The sequence below is a fragment of the Saccoglossus kowalevskii genome, chromosome 7 (assembly GCF_978046115.1).
Source record: "Saccoglossus kowalevskii chromosome 7, keSacKowa6.1, whole genome shotgun sequence".
Classification (NCBI taxonomy): domain Eukaryota; kingdom Metazoa; phylum Hemichordata; class Enteropneusta; family Harrimaniidae; genus Saccoglossus; species Saccoglossus kowalevskii.
Window position 1 is genome coordinate 33,636,583 of NC_140647.1, and position 17,252 is coordinate 33,653,834.

The 17,252-nt window shown below is 34.7% G+C and overlaps 1 protein-coding gene across 3 annotated transcripts in view; it reads right to left on the reverse strand.

Annotated features, from left to right (window-relative positions):
* Positions 1 to 17,252, reverse strand: part of LOC100370913 (uncharacterized) — a 51,874-nt gene that overhangs the window by 11,263 nt on the left and 23,359 nt on the right. For all 3 annotated transcript variants that reach the window (XR_014929933.1, XR_014929934.1, XM_006818790.3), the window contains exons 6-18: positions 16,700 to 16,787; positions 14,937 to 15,079; positions 14,348 to 14,473; positions 10,486 to 10,651; positions 7,025 to 7,139; positions 6,360 to 6,442; positions 5,743 to 5,806; positions 5,325 to 5,534; positions 2,952 to 3,063; positions 2,601 to 2,675; positions 1,753 to 1,954; positions 1,449 to 1,654; positions 838 to 1,042 (exon numbers count right to left, since the gene is read on the reverse strand). Coding sequence is in view for 1 of the 3 variants with exons in the window: in XM_006818790.3 (XP_006818853.2) it covers positions 838 to 1,042; positions 1,449 to 1,654; positions 1,753 to 1,954; positions 2,601 to 2,675; positions 2,952 to 3,063; positions 5,325 to 5,534; positions 5,743 to 5,806; positions 6,360 to 6,442; positions 7,025 to 7,139; positions 10,486 to 10,651; positions 14,348 to 14,473; positions 14,937 to 15,079; positions 16,700 to 16,787 (1,795 nt within the window). In the remaining 2 variants the exon portion in view is untranslated. The remainder of the gene's footprint in view (positions 1 to 837; positions 1,043 to 1,448; positions 1,655 to 1,752; positions 1,955 to 2,600; positions 2,676 to 2,951; positions 3,064 to 5,324; positions 5,535 to 5,742; positions 5,807 to 6,359; positions 6,443 to 7,024; positions 7,140 to 10,485; positions 10,652 to 14,347; positions 14,474 to 14,936; positions 15,080 to 16,699; positions 16,788 to 17,252) is intronic.

The following is a 17,252-nucleotide window of genomic DNA, read 5'->3' on the forward strand; positions in this document are numbered from 1 at the left end:
ACCATATTAGCTTTATTAGAAGAATGTCTCAAATAAAAAGGAATGTATTGTACACTGGATTATTTGATAATATGATATATTTTGATCATAGACACACCTCTTTAATACACACTATTAATAGAACAAATACAGTATATGTATTCTTACTATACATCTTTACAGTAAATCACATCCTCTAAAACTATGTGCTAATGTGAAAATGACGTCGAGGGGATTCAAACACTGTTGCTCAAACATATTTTAATAGTTACAGTACAGATGTCACATTGGCTTTGGTTGTTTTTGATACATCATTGCTTCAGCTTCGCGTAAAAAAATTCAGCTTTGCTACAATGTGGTATTGCTTCACTCCACACCGCTTTGCGTCAGTTACACTTCAGGTTCACATCATCAGCTTCAAATAAGTTTCATCTCATTTCTATGAGCAAATTATTTATTTTGGTGAACATCTTGACTTTTTCATCAACATATTAGCTGATTGAAATCGACTGGAGTGTTTTCGGTTAATCTCTGATCATGATTGCTCACGTTCACATTGATTCATATTTTTATCCTTTTTAATTTTTGAAAGAGTCCCAGGCTAAAATTTCAGCATGGCCTGTTTGTAGCGGGTATAATTATATGTATGCAATAAGACCCTTTGACCTTATACCAAATCTCTACTCAAAACATTTTTTTTTATTGAAAGAAGACCATGAATCAAAATACTATTGATAATGTCACCATTTTTGGCATCTATTTGTGACAAATAAGCATTTTAACGCTTGAGCACATATACTTGTTTATATCGGAATGGTAAATTTACCTGTAGATAAATTATTTAGATATTTTACTCACCATTATAACAAGCCCAATGTAAAGGTGTATAGTTTTGATTATCAACGATATTATCACAACCGGCTTGTATAAGAGCACCTAACATTCCAACATGACCACAAGCAGCAGCCATGTGTGATGGTGTACGACCTCTGACATCACGAATAGATGGATCTGAATTATTCTGTAAGAGTGCATCTACGCATTCTTCATGCCCATTGGCAGCCTGAAAGAAAAATACAAACACAACATTATATGACAAGCAAAGGTAAAACCGAGTACAGAATATTGCAATGGTCGACTAAGTTACAGCACGATTGTCACACATGTGAGTCAATATAATTTCTACGAAGCATGTAACCGAGATGACACTGCGGTAAATAACATAACCTAAAGACAGTACTTGAACATTGAGTATTGCAGAGGTCTCCAGTGTGAATTTATTGGACACACTTTATCTGTTCTTGGTTGTAACAGTAACTGTTGTTTGACACATGCATGCACACACGCATCTCAGTTCAACAACATTGTGATTATGTCCATAGTTTTGACATTGAAGACCTTTGGCATTGATAGGAGGGAATCAATACTGTTTCAATTAGTACTTACTTAGAATAAAATGAATAACTTACCCCCCTATGTAGAGCAGTCCTTGCATATATATCACGGTTATTCACATTAGCTGACTGTGCTAATAATAACAATGTGCAGTCTATATGCCCATTTGCTACTGCTATCATGAGTGGTGTCCTAGCCTGGTCATCAAGGCAGTCTACTATGCTTTGACTATCAGCGTTCTGTATAAGGATTCTCATACATTCAGTATGACCATTGTAAGCTGAAAATTTATCATATATAATGTTGGAACAATTTGTTCTCTCATATACAACTAGTACCTTGTCTTACTGTGCTATATAATTGTAGTGTTACACTCACCTGCAGCATGTATTGGTGTTCTTTTAGACACTCTATCATGTACCAATATAGTAGCACCTTGCATAATTAATGCTTCAACACATTCCGCATGGCCTTTGAAAGAGGCTAAATCTAATGGTGTCCTTCCATTGCCATCCTGTATATCTAGATTCATTATATTACGCATCAACACCAACAAGGCATCCACATGGCCGTTGTAGGACTGTGAAAAAAACAGAATATTAAAGGTACATTTGTACCCAGAGTGCCCAGGAAATAGATTTATTATATTAAGGGCCAATAGCGACAAAATATGAACATGAACATGACCATTGCCCAGTTTAATACAGGTTCCATGCAGTGCATACAATGACTGTTAAATTCATTGTTTACACGAAAATGAATTGTATGACAGAAATGCAGTGGTGCTTTAATATTACTTAGGTCAAAATTGTTTTGAGTAATGCTTTTTACCTGTTTTCTTTTCGGAAAATCAAAAAAAATTTTTTGTGTAAATGAGCTAAAAATTATTTTTATTTCCATGCAAATTAGCAATAGTCATTCCACCAATATTGCGTTTTTTTATTGTCTGTACTCATATTTTGGTCTGAGCGTACAACTCAATTAAAAAAATAATGAGTAATTGTTTAAACAAAAAAAAATCTGTTTCACTCTGTATTTACCACTGAAAAAAGTGCAACATAACAGAGAAGAAAGATTAAAAGTTCCGGTTGATAAAAACATGGTAATTTCACTACTAGTTTTTGCTGAGTATTATTAGGCAAATTGGTAACCATTAGCAGGAAAGCCTAAGTCATGCAAAGCTATGAAGAGTTTGAAAACAGCACAAAACAAAAAATCAAACTTACAGCTAAATGAAGAGGCGTGGTTAATGGAGCTGCTCCACTTCTACTTAGTAAATCGGTACCTGCTACATCTAATAGCTGCCAAGAGAATAACATCATGCAGTCATTTTATAACTTGCTAGTCAAATCTGCAGATTAATAATTTGAATAAATATGCTACCGTAAAATCTGCATTAGAATTTGCATCCCTAATAGAGTTGCACCGATTTTTTTTCTAAATTTTCAAATGTGTAAAAACTCTACTAGAAGTCGTACCTTGTACCATTTTAATACAAGTTGCAGCCTCTAATACAGATTTTACAGTACATCACATTTTGTTTTATAGTTGCGATGGAAATTTAATGCGATTATTACCATTTCCAATGCTAATTTATGTCCGTTAGCCGCTGCATAGTGAACTGCATTGAATCCACTATGGTCACGTAAACATGGGTTGGCATCATTTCGTAGCAAATGTTCTACAACCCTATAAAAGAGAAAAAACAAATGTAATGAATATCCAAATTACATATTCAAAGAGATAAGCATCAGTTACTGTTTTATGTTTGGAGTATTTATGTGAGCTCTACCTAGTCTTAAATTCAGTGTTGGTCTTAAAAAATCCACAACAAGCAGCCTCTCAGCTGAGATCAGTGATAACAATCAGTGATATGATTAGCTCCGCTCAATAAAGTCAACAGGGAAACTAAATCAAAGAAAGCTTAGAAAGAACTCCCATGTGCTGAGAGTTTTGGAGACACATTAAAAATTAATTCAAAATTACTTATACTTGAGATATTGATGGAATAGCTGAAAACTATTTATGCAAATAAGATAACTAATATGAACAGATTTAAGTGTAAAACTAATAAGGTCTGCACAATGTACCAAGTTTCATTGAAATGTGATTAGAACCAAAAAAATATTAGTTATTATGCTAATTAGAGAATTAATATGAACAGATTTTAACCCAAAATTAATCAGGCTGTCTATTGTCCTAGAGCATTTATGGACCAAGTTTTATTCAAATGTGATGATCAATACTTGAGATATCAGTATTAATTAATTATGTTAATTAGGTGATTAAGAAGCATAAATATTTACTAAAAACTAATATGGTGCACAGTCTTAGGTTCATTGAAATGTGATGGGTACTCTTCAAAAGTTTCATTGAAATCCAATGAGTGGTTTTTAGACATCAGTGCAACAGCCATAGAACAGCAAAAATTAACTAATTATGCAAATTAGGTAATTAATAGGCACAATTATTTATCCCAAAATTAATCAGGTCTCTGCATAGTCCTAGAATAGCTATGTCGCAAGTCTCATTGAAATGTGATGATTAGTACTTGAGATATCAGGTGAAAAGCTGAAAATTAACTAATTATGCTAATAAGATGATTAATATGCACAAATATTTACCCAAAAACTAATTAGGTCTCTGCACAGTCCTCAAGTAACTAGGTACCAAGTTTCAATGAAACATGATCATTACTACTCGAAATATCAAAAGCGGAAAATTAATTAATTATGCAAATTAGGTAATTAATATGTACTGATATTACCCTAAAAACTATCAGGTCTGTGCAGTGTCATATGACACCTATGTACCAAGTTTTATTGAAATGTTATGATTAGTACTTGAGATATAAGGTGAAAAGCTGAAAATTAACTAATTATGCTAATAAGATGATTAATATGCACAAATATTTACCCAAAAACTAATTAGGTCTCTGCACAGTCCTCAAGTAACTATGTACCAAGTTTCAATGAAACATGATCATTACTACTCGAAATATCAAAAGCGGAAAATTAATTAATTATGCAAATTAGGTAATTAATATGTACTGATATTACCCTAAAAACTATCAGGTCTGTGCAGTGTCATATGACACCTATGTACCAAGTTTTATTGAAATGTTATGATTAGTACTTGAGATATCAGTGGAAAAGCCGAAAATTGATTAATCATCATGTAAATTAGGTAATTAATAATATTAACAGATTTTACCCAAAACTAATCAAATCTGCGCATTAGTTCAGAGCATCCATGTGCCAAGTTTCATTGAAATCCAATGAGTGGTTCTTAAAAAATCAGTGGAAGAGTCATAGAACAGCTAAAAATCAGCTAATTATCATGCAAATTAGGTGATTAATATTCATAGATTTTTACCAAAACCTCATCAACTCTGCGCATTATCCCAGAGCATCTATGTACCAAGTTTCACCAAAATTTGATTAGTGGTTCTTGAGATAACGGTGGAACAAAAAAAGTGACATACATACATACATACATACATACATACATACAGACAGACAGACAGACAGACAGACAGACAGACAGACAGACAGACAGACAGACAGACAGACAGACAGACAGACAGACAGACAGACAGACAGACAGGGTAACTGCAAAGACTCCCTTTTGTGCTTCGCACACAGGAGTCAAAAAGGTTGTATACTGTATTTATAAATGATTGTTTTTCTCTACAAACTTATGATTAATTTGATTTCTATTGCCAGTAGTAAACACTTTGATAAACGGTGCTGATATATTTTTTAATTGTTTAAATTTCGGTTTTTCAGATCTTTAAGAAAATGTGTCATTCTAGAATTTGACAAAGCTGAGTAAAACCATGCAGTCTCTGTCAAGTCTCTCTCATTCAAAATTCAGTAGGAACACGCAAGACCATATTTGAATAATGATCGGAACAACAGACAGGAATTAAATCGTAACAATAGACTTACTTAGCATCTGCATCTGACGCAGATGCATAATGTAACGGTGTACACATTCTTCTATCAGCTTGGTTAACATTGGCACCTACCGCTACTAACGATAATACACACTGATAATGCACGTTACCAGCCGCATAATGTATCGGTGTTCTACCAAAGCTATCCATTACTGTGAAATCAGCACCACGACTCATTAATAAGTCAAGACATTCAACGTTCCTACAGAAATACAAAATATCTTATCAAGATGGTTAAATTTATTTTACTCTTTAAACACACTAGCACTGATGTTACAGATAACACAATGATTGATGATAATAATGCACCCTCCTCTAATTCATGCAGTAGTAGGTTTTTCACACATGATTTTCCTGTCCCAAGTGACCACTATCAGAGACATGAAACTTACGTTGATAACCTCACTTACCCTCCACAAGCAGCTGTATGCAGACAAGTTCTACCGCTGTCATCAGCAGAATCAATCTCGTAACCTGTAATGACGCATATTATTAATTATTATCATGCATCTAGCACCAAAAACTATAGAAATGTGGCTTATGTTATTTTTTTACTCATTCCATCATTTTAAGTTCTCATATTTGGGGCAAACTACATCTAACTACAACTGTTTACTTGTTATACTGTAAAATGCTTTGTTTTTGCTGGAATTTATTTTCGCTGCAAAGGCTTTTTGGGTGTTTTGTATGGAATTTATTTTCACAGATTTTTTACGAGTTGAGTGTAAAATATAAGAAAAAAATATATTCGCTGGATTTTATTTTCACTGAATTATTCCTTCAGCAAAAATAGCGAAAAATAAAGTAATTTACAGTATTGAATTCAAACACTTTCCTTTGTTCAACCTCAATTGCATCTACCATACACATTAGTCAATATGATCACCTTACCGAATACTTTGCAATATTCTAGTGATAACTTTACATTAGTGTCCTAATAGTTTGGCCAATTATTATATAATAAATAAATCATAGAAATTAACATTACTAATATGTAAATAAAGTTAAAGCTCTATGATAATCTTACCACATTCCAGTAGTTTCTTACAGCAATCTACATAACCACTGAGACTAGCGAGATGAAGGGGAGACATACCATTCACACCTCTCCTATACAGACATACAGTAGATTGAAAATAATTATTTGACACTTTTAATTTTTTTTTTTACATATATTCAGTTTTAAAATCAAGTGGGATAAAATGCCATTGATTTGATGAATGAGTAAACCTTGAATTGCACTGTGAACCAAAAAGATGTGCATGCTATGAGGATCTGGTAGTGTGCCAAGTTGAAATGCATTTGATATTGACAATTTTTATAAGTAATTATTTCAAACTTTGACTCATCTATGAGACAAACATGTCTAAATATCTTGGCCTTCATGAAACATAGTTTGTTCAAGTAGATGATAAAATCATAGTGTCAATCTTAGAATAAGATGCCAAGACCAAAAAAGAACTACCACTGAAAATGTCAGATTATCAACTTCCCATTAATATTGAACTGTTTTCATTGTTAGATTCAATATATAAATTGCTTAGTTTCACAAAATCATTATTTTTACATCTTTTGACCATACATGATTTGGTGTTCACCATAGTAATGTGATCCGCTCTCTGTCAAACTCAAGATCACTTTTTTTAAATGTATTTTCACTGACAAATAATTTATATTGTTATGTTTGCATACCGTTTATGATCAGCTCCACTATTCAACAAAGTACCAATCAATAACTCATGACCATGTCTTGATGCGATATGCAATGGTGTATTTCCACTCTTATCAGTCAGATCAACATGGGCTCCTAAAAAACAAAATACACAAACAGTGAGAACAACTTTCATTAATGTGAAGTTGTGTAATAAATGAACAAAGCTTGGTTTTATTTTATTATATGAGAACACCCTTTGTGGTGAACTCAATATATATATATATATATGCGTGTGGCCACAGAGAGCACCATGTGCTCGCTGTTTCACACAAGGGACTTTTAATTCAATTCCCAGATTTAATGAGCTCCTTGGTGTTTATACATGACAATTATGGCATAAATACAGTAAAAGCAGGGTAAACTAATGTACAGTGATTGGATGAAACCATGTCACATGTTACACCTGAAAGCACAGTACAACTTAAACTGGCATGAAATGTGTTTATAAAACATAAATACAGGAATACTAGTTGTTATTTATTGTTACAAACGTACATTTACTATATCATACATGCAACATAAGAAGATTGGTTTACATAAAATGAATGTATGAAACAGTAGTGAGATGAAATAGAAAGCAAATAATGAAAGCTGTACTAGAGAATAAACTGGACACACTGAGGATGCAAACATTTAGTAAATGAGGAAAATAATGAGTTGAGTGCAATAGATCAGTAGGTTAGGGAGTGAAATGAGTTGAGTGCAATAGATCAGTAGGTTAGGGAGTGAAATGAGTTGAGTGCAATAGATCAGTAGATTAGGGAGTGAAATGAGTTGAGTACAATAGATCAGTAGATTAGGGAGTGAAATGAGTTGAGTACAATAAGTTGTGTTCACGTTACACGAAGTACGGGCTAAGATTTAAGCTGATTTAGGCTTATCTAGCATATTTGCATTTTGGCTAGACCCAATTGCGTCCATGCACAGGGAGGGCCAGTCGTTAGCACGGGCTAAGGGGTGCCATTAGTCGGTGACCTTTGGTAAGCCGCTATTTACGAACGAAAAATGGATGACACGCGCGAGGTTCTATTTCTGCTGCTGGCATGTCTCGTTCTAATTTTGAAGCCACGTGCACAGGAACGCAGAGAAGACGGACCCAACTTATTTGGATGCACATAAACAGTATACAACGGGCGTAACAGAATACAGAGTTTTATTAATGCATGTCGCAGACATCGAACCAAATTTATGTTGTCCACAATTGGAGCTGCTGTACGCTCTACTACAGTGACCCGATTAGTGTGGAAGTGAGCGCGGAGTAATGACTGGTGAAATAGTGTCATTATACGAACATGGGACAATTTTCACACCCAAAGGTCGCCGCAGAGGGCGCTTAGCCCTGGGCTAAGCGTTCGCGCATACTTCGTTAGCCCGTGCTAAGGTCTAGACAGTGTCTTAAATTTGGATCAGATTTAACCCGTACTTGGCATTCCTTCACGCACGTTTTCTTAGCACGGGCTAAGGAATTTGACCTCTTAGCCCGTGCTAAGGAGCTGTGCGTGAACGCAACTATAGATCAGTAGATTAAGGAGTGAAATGAGTTGAGTACAATAGATCAGTAGATCGGGGAGTGAAATGAGTTGAGTGCAACAGATCAGTAGATTAGAGATATACTTGTGTGTAGAACAAGGAAATGTAAACATAAGGGTAATATCATTATTGGAAATGTATCTCCAAAAATACTGGAATTTTATTTTAATGTAATCTCACTCATGTATCATGACGACATGACTGTGTTTTAATACATTCTTCAGTATAGTGAGTTTTGTCTAATACTACATTTTATTATGTTACACTGTTATGTTCATAATCTATTACATTTATACTCTATGTTAGCAATTAAATTTTATAATCTGCATAGGATATATTTTCAATATAAAGTTTCCAATGTTCACAAACTGTTGTGTTCACAGCATTTTTACAATCCATTACGTTTACAAACTTATGTTCATAATCAGGCATGTTCATAATCTGATGTTTATGATGTTCACGATATGTTATGTTTGCAATACATTATGTTTACAAAACCGTTATGTTCATAATCAGTTATGTACATAATTCAATGTTTACTATGTTCACACTATGTTTACAGTACATTATGTTCACAAACTGATATGTTCACAATGTGTTTACAATCTATTATGTTCACAATCCATTATGTTCACAAACTGATATGTTCACAATGTGTTTACAATCTATTATGTTCACAATCCATTTTGTTCACAAACTGATATGTTCACAATGTGTTTACAATCTATTATGTTCACAATCCATTATGTTCACAAACTGATATGTTGACAATGTGATAAATTAATACATTTACAATCAAGTTTAATGTACACAATAAATGTTCACAAAAAACATGCAATGTTTACTTTTGAGTGATATTTTACTCACCCTTATGAACAAAAGACTTGAATTCTGGAGTGATAGCGAAACAATATAAAGATGATGTGAAATGCAGAATAAGAACAAAACACTACAGACATGCCAGAGTGAAGAGACAGTCAGGAAAGACCAGCCAACTGAACAAGTGTGCTATGTACCTGTAGTCAATGACCCATACTATACACTGTAACACCTAATAGTTATTTATTTATTGGTGGCAGAACTACCATTAAATTCTTTGGATTTCAAAAATTAATGTCAGTAATTTTATTTGTCAAATTACAATCAATGTAGACAACAAATGGTGAAATACAGCTGTCCACATTTCTGAACATAAAAATGGTCACCAATTAGCCATCTTTGATCAGATTGCAAAGAATAAAGTGAAATTACTTTATACGACTCGTCTTATAAGTTGAAATCCAATCAGTCAACATATCTTGGTTTCAGCTGGAAATGGGTAATGGAAGCCAGTCATCTTTCTGTATACTTTCCTCCAGCATGTCTTCAGAATGTGAAAGTTTTAGAGAATCGCTCATATTCAAACAAGAGGTTTGAACCTTGATTAAACCAAACCGCCCAAATAAAACCCAACTCTCTGGTTTCAAAGTTTAGACAATAGACAGTGTGTCCCAAGACATGAATGAATAAATTTGCATAAAAACAGCAGTTTAAACTGTTAAACCTTCAAGCCTTTGTTATTATTCTAATAATGTGCGGTTATTTTACATGGATTTGTCAAGACTAGATAGTGCTGTATTTTATTTGTGTCCTAGTTTCAGTCTTAAATTCCAGTGAAAAACAAGTGCTGAGAAAAGTTCTGAATAAAGTGTTTATTAATACAATATTACACTTGAGTTTCAAATTGAGCAGAGCTGCCGAGGATGTGAATCAAGACATTTCATTGGGATAATTGACATGTGTCACTGACAACTAAGTATCAGAAAAAGAACATTGATACAAATTTGCACTTGAGACAGACACTGCTGAGTCCAAGCCAATTGCCATTACCCGGTACTACTGTCGGTGTTCAATAAAATAAAGTACATACCGTGTTGAAGGAGAGTTTGAGATCTGGTGAATCTACCATGCACAGCGGTCATATGTAGTGGCGTTTTACCTTCTTTACACTGTAAATTGCAATTAGCACCGTCATTGGCAAGCAGGTCAAGACACAAGGCACCATGGGTTGAGGCAGCAGCTAGATGCAAGGGACTCTACAGAAAACCACACAACCATATCACATTATTAGCTATACACTATTACATACAAGTTTATTTCAAGTTTAATGCATGGAATGCATGCTATATTAGAAGATACTTTTCAAACATGGGGCCCAGGGGCACCGGAGTCCTTTGGAATTAAGTAGAACTTTGGTCTGGTAATTGATACAAATTAGTTATGCATAGTTTGACCAAAATCTTATCAGAATTTGCATGTTCCATATTATCAGACTTGTTTCATCTGAATATGATGATCGCTTCTTGAGATATCATTTGAACAAGTTTCCCACACAGACAGACCGAGCGCTCATTTTGTGCACATTGCTGACACAAGCTCCCCTTTGTGCAGAGCACAACTGGAGCGAAAAATTACAACTGATTTAAACATTAAAATATTTATTAACCTTTCTTTTGTCCAAATTACAATACATTTATTCAACTCAACTTTTTTAACAAAGTACAAGGCAATGCAGCTAACATTTATTCAACTCAACTTTTTTAACAAAGTAGAAGGCAAGGCTGCTAACATTTATTCAACTAACTTTTTTTTGATAAAGTAGGTGGTAAGACGGCTACACACAAAATAGACTATTTTAACTTGTCGACAATCACGTTTCGTGTACTTCAAGAGTTCAGTGAGTAGTCTGTCATGACATCACATGCGATGAAAGGTGGCTGGATGGAGCTGTTTTCCGAAAAGAAATGAAATTTCCCCCTCCCCGGCATTACAGCCAAAACAAGGTCAGCTTGGACGTTCAGTTGCGAGACGTATAAAAAAACGCAGCCAGTGATACATTTTGAAAATAAAAATACAAAATAAACGCAATCAGAGGGGCCGACCACGCGCGTTGCAAATAAATAGAACGCGTTGTGACAAAGTCTCCCCAGCCTCTTTCACTCACGCAATATACTTATGCTATTTCCCAACGCATTTATATTGACGAAAAACACCACCAAAAAAATGTAAATCAGGCTTGTAATTACTAGTAACTCAACTCGAACGCAATAGTCATCACTGTAAAAGTGGATAAATTCAAACCAGCCAGCTCATGACCAGAGACGTCCGGTCGTCTTTGTTGATAATTCGCCAATTAACCATAATCGTGGTGGTAAACTGTTTAGCTGATTTTTCAAAAGATGGATATTCAATTCATTTTTCGTCTTAGCCTTGTCTTTTCCTCTTAAACGTCGTAGTCCGCTTCATTGAATGTTTAGTTTGATAATTGATAAACATATATTCAGTGTGAGACTGTTGCTTTCAAGTTGTGTTAATGCAAAGATGATTTAAACTTGTCCTTTCCGTTGTCAACGTATTCAATATACGGAAATAGCATGTGTGCGCGTTTGCGTGAGTGAAAGATGCAGGTGAGATTTCTCGTCGCAACGCGTACTATTTATTTCCAACGCGCGTGGTCGGCGCCTTTGATTGCGTTTATTTTGTTCTTTCGTTCGCGAAATCTATCGCTGGCACCGTTTATTTTGTGATGTCTCACAACTGAATGTCCAAGCTGACTTTGATTTGGCTGTATTTAATAAAATTACATTTAGTCTTTACAACTTTTGGATATATATCAACATAATGCTATCGTCGACGCTCGAGTTCGTTTTTTTCTTCAAAATGTTTAATTTGAAAACGACAAGTTGACAACATCGAGTCGCGTTTCGATCGGTTTTTAGGATTCACGGGGCCAAGGAAACAATGTCAGTACCTACCGATGATGTTGAATAATATTGGTGTGTTTACCCACTGACATGATTGACCGCATTAGGATTTCGTGTGCTTCGCACAGACCATGAAGCTAAAAAAAACCTCCAGGCACAGACCACCCACGCTCAGGTGAAGCGAACGGTACTCGTTGAAATATATGCCTAGCCATGTGTACGCTACCCTACAGTTTTTAGCGGCAGGAACATTTACACAGGGCTGTGAAATGTCATACTGTTAGTACTGGTTTAATATTCTCTCAGTGAAACATGTCAGTACCTTCCGATGATGTTGAATAATAGGTTTGCGCTCAGACACGACTAACCGCGATTTCACACGATTTCATGTGCATTCGCACAGACCATCCACGCTCAAGCGATGCGAAGGTAATCAGTGCAATGTCGCACTATCAGCACCGGTTTAATATTTTCTCAGTGACACGCCGTAAAACATACTTATCTTCTAAATGCACTCCATGATGCAAGACACCCGGGATACGCTAGGAGTTATTACTAGCATTGTATCGAGGTTAACCTTGAACACACGTTCCTGTACCTCGTGTATTTATTCCATCATGATTCGATGATTAGCCGTATGCGATTCATAGCTCTCTTGTCGCCGCCCGACTTTTTTATTACTCGACGGTATTAGTCGGCCCCAGAGGCGACTGACAAGATACAAAACCATACTACGAATATAAATAAAAATGTAAAAATCAGTTGTCAGTCGTACAAAAGAGCTATGGAACCGCAGCTATGAATATAGCCACTGGTTGTAGCTGCGGTTCCGTAGCTCTTTGGTGCGACCTACAATCGAATTTCGCCCTAACAATTTCATTTGGACGTCTTTTTTTTAATTTTGTAGAGTCAGTCACGTAAATAATGCGGTCAGCAACATAGGGCTATGATTCCACAGCTACACTGGTTGTTGCCTGTCAGTGCCTAGTTCGTGCAATAAAACAGCGCAGCAAGTGTTCAATTCGTCCAATAACACACACTACTTTATTAAGACAGCGCCCATGTAATCACAAATACACATCAGGCATTATATTCTATCAAAACAATTGCTATACTGTAATTTTCAGTGCGAAATTTGAAACATCGAATCACACTGCCATATCATCGAATGGTCGTTTTATGCGTAACTGCGCATGCGTGATAAATTCAAATTAGTACTATTTAATCTATCATTAAATGAATAATTTATGCGATAAACTATCACAACATACATGAACACATCAAATAATATACATTCTTTATTATGAAACTACAATTTGATAAGAGAAGTGTGTATCAGGAAAAATAACACAAAATATTTACTATGCAAATTGTGCCACTCACCATGTATGGTAATTTGACAGAGATTACCTACACTAGAAAAGCCTGATTTTGGGGGGTTTTTGGGCCAAAAAGTAATTTTAAAATGATTCAAGCCAAATAAAAAAAAAATGTCCTGGAGATATTCACACAAGCTATCATGATGCCAAGTTTCAGAAAAATAGACTGAAGGGTTTTTGAGATATCTTTGTCTACAGCACACGGACTACGGCCTACGGCTTACAGATTGTGATAGCATTAGTCCGTTGGACCGTTGGTCCAAAGGACTAAAAAGCAGTGTTCACTTTGATTTTGTTTTTTTCAATAACAGTCATGTGCATATTGGAATGCACATATTTATAGGAATATACAGTGAACAAATTTTAAATGTTCACATGGATCTTGTTTATCAGATTGTAATAACAGTTTTACTACATTTTTGTATTAGCAAATAATCAAACAAGCATTTTTCTAGAATTTGTTTATTTTTTGAACCAATTGGGCTTACTTTCCCATTGCATACAGGTCTTTTTGGAAAAAGATTGATTTGTGAAAGGTGGTCAAAGGGTTAATGTGTTCACAGAGAGTATACACTAAATCTGTCAAATAGACAAGGTTCTGTACTTTGCTACAATGGATCATAAATTAAACTGGGAATATATCACTCACCTGTCCTTTGTGATTCACAGTGTTGACTGATGCACCATACAATAATAGTTCATTAACAACTACGTCTTGTCCATTATGACATGCTACATGCATAGGAGTGTTACCAAATGCATTTGGTACGTCAATCTAAATAAAACAGTGTTAACTGTTAGTCTCCTTAATCTATCCAACATGATGACTTGATATCAAAATTGGTATACTTCTTTGCTTAGTAAAAATTTGTAAATTGGTAAAGTTCGTTGAAGTAATGTACAATATTAAATTGCACACTGAGACCATTCATACAGCTGTATTAGGGGCTATTATGTGTTACATTTAATGATCTAAATTTTTTTGAATTGCAGGAGATATTTACTAATTATTCAAATTTCAATCACTTTCGAATGATGATTACTTCTGCTTTCCATTTGATTGTGTTATATTTTCACAAAGATTAGTTTTTGATTCCAAATTACTGTGGCTCGCAGTATTCCAAAGCTGTATCAACAAATATTTCCCTCAATCTGAACATATTTTGACCATCAAATATTTTGCATAATAATCCTTGGTTCTCTCAAAGTAGCTCTAAAAAAAAATAACCTGTACTGACCTCTACTCCCATGTCGAGTAATAATTTGACCACAGAAATCTGACCACTAGCGGAGGCAGCATGTAATGGTGTATACATCTTTTTATCTTTACATCTGACATCCGCACCATGACTGATCAGTCTTTTAACAATGTCTACATGACCTATTGTATTAAATCATACAAACCATCATGGTTAACAAGCTTCTCCAAAACAAACAAAAAAAGATGTTTTAGATCAGGAATCAAATTTGCTATGTTGAATATCATAATACTGTTCAATAAGAAATTGTCATTGGGTTTAATTTTTGTGGATAATTTGATAATGCAGGAATATTCACCGGTTTGTGAACGAAACAATACATTCTATTGATAAATTAGAATAAGTTTTATTGTCAAGCCCCCATACAGTACATGTAATGCTGAGAACAGAAAGTCAAATGTCAAGGTTCCACAAACTACATTTAGACAAGATACTAATACACTATTGTGATAAATAACATTATTAACAGCATTGATGTAAATTCAGAGATTGGCTATATTAAATGAATGATTTCATAACTAAACACAGTTCTCTATATTAAATGAATGATTTCATAACTAAACACAGTTTTCTATATTAAATGAATGATTTCATAACTAAACACAGTTCTCTATATTAAATGAATGATTTCATAACTAAACACAGTTCTCTATATTAAATGAATGATTTCATAACTAAACACAGTTCTCTATATTAAAATTACCCTTGGCTGATCAATTTTAGCTAGCTGTTCAAACATGGATATGTCATAGGATGAACATATCGTACTCGACCGCGTTAGCGCCCAGGGGCCTCAACTCAGAAAATCACGATTTTGTAGGGGTGGGCGCTTATCCAAGCACCACCCTCGAAAAAAAGTGCAAATAAAAATTTTTATTTACCACGTGACAGATTACGTCTTTGAGGGAAAATCAAATTACTAAATTAGTTGCGTCGTCATTGATTTTCACAATGAAGAAACAGAAATGATCACAAAAAATACGCACATTTTATTGCAATATTAATTACGTACCACCATAATTTACGGAATTAAAAACATTTGAGTCTGTTGGAACACAGTCGAAGTCAAAATTGTCATATTATTTCCACTGACGAAGTTGTTGGATCGTACGCAAACTCTCGATGAAAATCACTTTCCGCCATGTTGCAATTGCAGATTTAACCTACAGCAGCGTCCTTTGACCTAATGGGTCAAGTTGGTTATTAACTAATCAGAATGCTGTGTTGTACTGACGCAATTCTTCGAAAATTCCCGAAGACTTTCCGGTAACGCAATGCGGAAGTGAATAATCGATGTTGAAGCATGATGTGTTGGAATTGATTTCAGCGAATAAACGACATGGTTATTTCCAAAAACTAGTAACTAGCCATTTTTGAGAGGTAAACTGAATATGGCATGAAATATTTATCGCATTTTACTTGTATTAACAGGTCATTGTCGAAGCGTAGTTTACGCACGATTACCGTGTTCTACGCATTCACAACATGTTCACAGCAATCGATATCCATGCTGTATTATATAAAAACGATTACCAAGATTCGTTACGCAAGACCAAGTTTTAAATTAGTTACATTTTGAAGGGGTGGGCGCTTTGCCGAATGTGACCCCAAATATAAAAATTGGGCAAAACTGGGGGGTACGGTCGAGTACGGTAGTATTAATTACAGAAGAAGAAAAAAACATTTGGAAAAACTTATTTCCACTTTTTTTTTACATTTATACCTGCTGCAGAAATACATACCCATATATGCACTCCAGTGAATGGCTCTACGGTCACGTTTATCAAATGCGTTTATACTGGCACCTTTGGATAACAGTAAATCAACCATCTAAAATGCACAAACAGAAAACAAAATAAACATTTGACAAACTATAAACCATAACTACAGGGTTCTCCACGGTTTGAAAATTAAACAGGGCGCGCCAATGTGAAGTGGGCGTGGCACATTTGAAACGTGCATCATTGGCAAGGATGTTAAAAAATGGAAACCAAATAATCTATTAATCTACATATTATTACATATTCATAATATATATTTATTATTACAAAATGAATAGGGATTTTGAAGAGCTATTATTAAGTAAACGTCAGCACGTACAATCAGCTGATTTTAGCTGCACGATTCCTCAAGCGGCGACATCAGTTGTTTACAAGTAATGATCGCGTCCAGAAAAAGACGTAACAAGTTTGTTAATTTATTTTCCCAAATAGATCCATACATGCTTTATTTAATTTTTAGCAAAAATTTATATTTATGATTTAGATTAATTTGGACGAAGCAAAATAAAATGTA